Here is a 2,791-nt window from a genome sequence, read left to right as displayed (position 1 = left end):
GATCATTTATTTGAGCTTAAAAGAAAAACATCTAGGAATCAAGCCTCAAAATTAGAGCAGAATTTGGAACGATGGACATAAACACATTAACCTATGAACAAGAAGATGTCAATCTGTCCATCAATCTGTACAGGAACACACAAACACTSGTTCAAACGAAGACACGCTCACACACCGAAGGTCCGCCGTGGATCCCAGAACTCCCATCTGTTGAAGCAGCATCCAGCTTTGGTCTTAATGAGAAATAATGAGCCTTCACCAAACAAAACAACAGCCTGGATGGATTTCAGCTCATCCTTTATTTTCATTCCTAAAKTGACAAAACACATTTGTTGCACACAAAGTCACATGTTGACATTCTGTTTTCCTCACAAGTTGCAAATTCACTTTTAAGACAACTGAGTAATGGCACTTTTTCCTCCAACTTAACAGATACATTATGTTGTAATGTGAGGAATGTATACAGCATCAAGTAATATTAAATGTTCCTTTATAAGAATCCAAAAACCATCACATTTCTCACACTGAGCTTGCAGTTTGAGCACTGACGTGGATTGCGAAAAGTTCAAAAAGGTACCAAAAAAACCTCTCTCTATATTTGACATTTTTCTCTGATAAATCATAGCAAAGACTGGAAATGCTCAGCCTACAACAGCTGGTGGAGCTGTCAGCATCAACACTAACAACATGATGTTTGTGTGGGTGTGGTTGTACACAGAGCACCAGGCATCAAGTCAGGGAATCCAACTGTCCTTGCACGATTTCAAGCTRAAAGAAAGAGAGGGATTTGAAAATTTTAGAAGAAAAAGAAAGCAGTGACAGGAACACATGCAAAAAAAATTCGCAACAAAAAAAAAACCAGATAGATATAGGGAAATGTATCTGCGGATGAAGCAGACAGGTGAGATGTTGTCAGGCCAAGATCTGCAAATCAGGAAGAAATGCAGCCTTCGTATACATAAACACATGAAACATAGCAAACCTTGCTGTAGAACTCAAGGAGCTGCTGGTGGTTAAATTCCACAAAGACATGTTCTYGAGCCTGTGGCGGAAAAAAACAGAGAAAAAAGAGGGATGAGGAAATTTGAAAGGATACAAATACAACAAAGCAGATAAGAAAAAGCAGCAAAAGCAGAAAGAGTCATGACCGAGAGTCGCTGAGCTGGCTTCTGGTGATTTCTATTAAAACAGTCTTCATTAATTATTTCTATTCACTGGAAAGCATGTACCTCCTCTAAGTCTTCTCCATCAGAATGTTTAAAAATAAGCCCAAGTCACTGTCCARAGAGAAAACCCATCACAATGTATCCATTCTGCTGGCTCACTTTAAAGCACCGAGGCTATTTGTGACATTTGTAGCTCTGTGTTCAACCCAGATTCTACAGAAGCAGAGACTTCTGAAGAAAATAATAAGCGCCTGCCTTCAGTTAGACTAAATACACTTAATAAATATAAATTTAGGGACATTTTCGTTTAGTAGATTAATTATTTGTTGTAACAAAAGGTTCTTGACAATAAATCTTAAACTATTTAAAAGCCTATTAATTTCTCTTTTGAATGTTGCCACATTTGTAAGGAACATRCATTTGTGGGATGAACAGTAGATCTGAATATGTGGGTTGCGCACATTAAAATTTTGCCAAATTGTCTCTGTTAAACAGCTTATTTTACTGTTGAACTTCTGGTAACCCCAGGTGCTGCCAATCAGGTACAAGATTTATTTCCAGGAAGCACTGCTACAACAAAGAATCTACCAAATGCAAACATCCTTACTTTTTGGGTTATAYATACAGAAAATGAAAGAAAATAGGATTTTTGTGGTCACTAATAAACCAGTGAAAAGTTWGTCTTTTACAGTTTTGATTTGTAATATTACATTTTTACTTAATGTCCAAATGTTTTCATTTTTATTTTTATTGTACTGTAACACCTTGTAGCCAGAGAGATCAGCAGATTTTATTTAATTTGGAAAAAAAAGCAGTGCTGTTCAATTTATTTTGAAATTTAAGGCATGAAAGAAAGTTTGTTTCATCAACTTTATGCTTTTGGCAGATACTGGTTCAATGCCAGAGTTGGGCAAAATCATCCATCCATCCATTTTCTGTACACGCTTCTTCCTTTTCAGGGTTGCGTGGGTCACTGGTGCTCATATCCAGCAGTCACAGTGTGAGGGGCGGGGTACACCCTGGACAGGTCGCAAGTCCATCACAGGGGCAAAATCATATCGTGCGGAATTAACCGGGAGAAAAACTTTCRCTAATTATTATTTGCCACTTAGCAATTACTGCAGTTAAGGGATCCATGATTAGTTGTAACATTAGACTTTATTTAATAAACATATATTTTAACTATAAAATAAAGACTTTAAAAATACTGTAGGATGTTCAGTTTTTATTGTTTTTAAACTAAAAGTTTACAAATATATTTTAACATGGATGGGGCCATTTTATTTACAGGCAAAGCATTCTGGGTAAAAGATGACATGGATAGGTCATCAGTGCGAGGCTACTAGCGAGCTGTATCCATCCTGAAGGTTAATCTTGGACAATATCTGATGATCGASTCTTTTAAATGAAACCAGAGAGCGTTGACAGAGAGGAGAAGGCAGAAATGACTCAGCCTGTAACTGAAAATATGGATGGAGGACCTCAGTGATGAGAGGAGAATGTGTAGCGCTGAGCTAATACATATATATGGTGATAGCGTTGGGGCCAATGCTAAAGCTAACAGGCTAAGCTGAGGTTCTTCTTCCATGAAGCAGCTCTGTTGTCCTCCATCCATATTTTCAGTT

At 37.4% G+C, this 2,791-nt stretch overlaps 1 protein-coding gene across 1 annotated transcript in view; it reads right to left on the bottom strand.

Annotated features, from left to right (window-relative positions):
- Positions 1 to 280: 280 nt before the first annotated feature.
- The window catches only part of commd10 (COMM domain containing 10), a 65,252-nt gene continuing 62,741 nt past the window's right edge, over positions 281 to 2,791 (bottom strand). The window contains exons 6-7 of the mRNA XM_014002617.1: positions 983 to 1,042; positions 281 to 768 (exon numbers count right to left, since the gene is read on the bottom strand). Of these exons, the coding sequence (XP_013858071.1) occupies positions 730 to 768; positions 983 to 1,042 (99 nt within the window). The 3' untranslated portion in view covers positions 281 to 729. The remainder of the gene's footprint in view (positions 769 to 982; positions 1,043 to 2,791) is intronic.

This window comes from Austrofundulus limnaeus, unplaced genomic scaffold (genome assembly GCF_001266775.1).
Source record: "Austrofundulus limnaeus strain Quisiro unplaced genomic scaffold, Austrofundulus_limnaeus-1.0 Scaffold14, whole genome shotgun sequence".
Classification (NCBI taxonomy): Eukaryota; Metazoa; Chordata; class Actinopteri; order Cyprinodontiformes; family Rivulidae; genus Austrofundulus; species Austrofundulus limnaeus.
The sequence above is the reverse complement of the archived record's forward strand: the minus strand, read 5'-3'. Positions and strand labels throughout refer to the sequence as shown.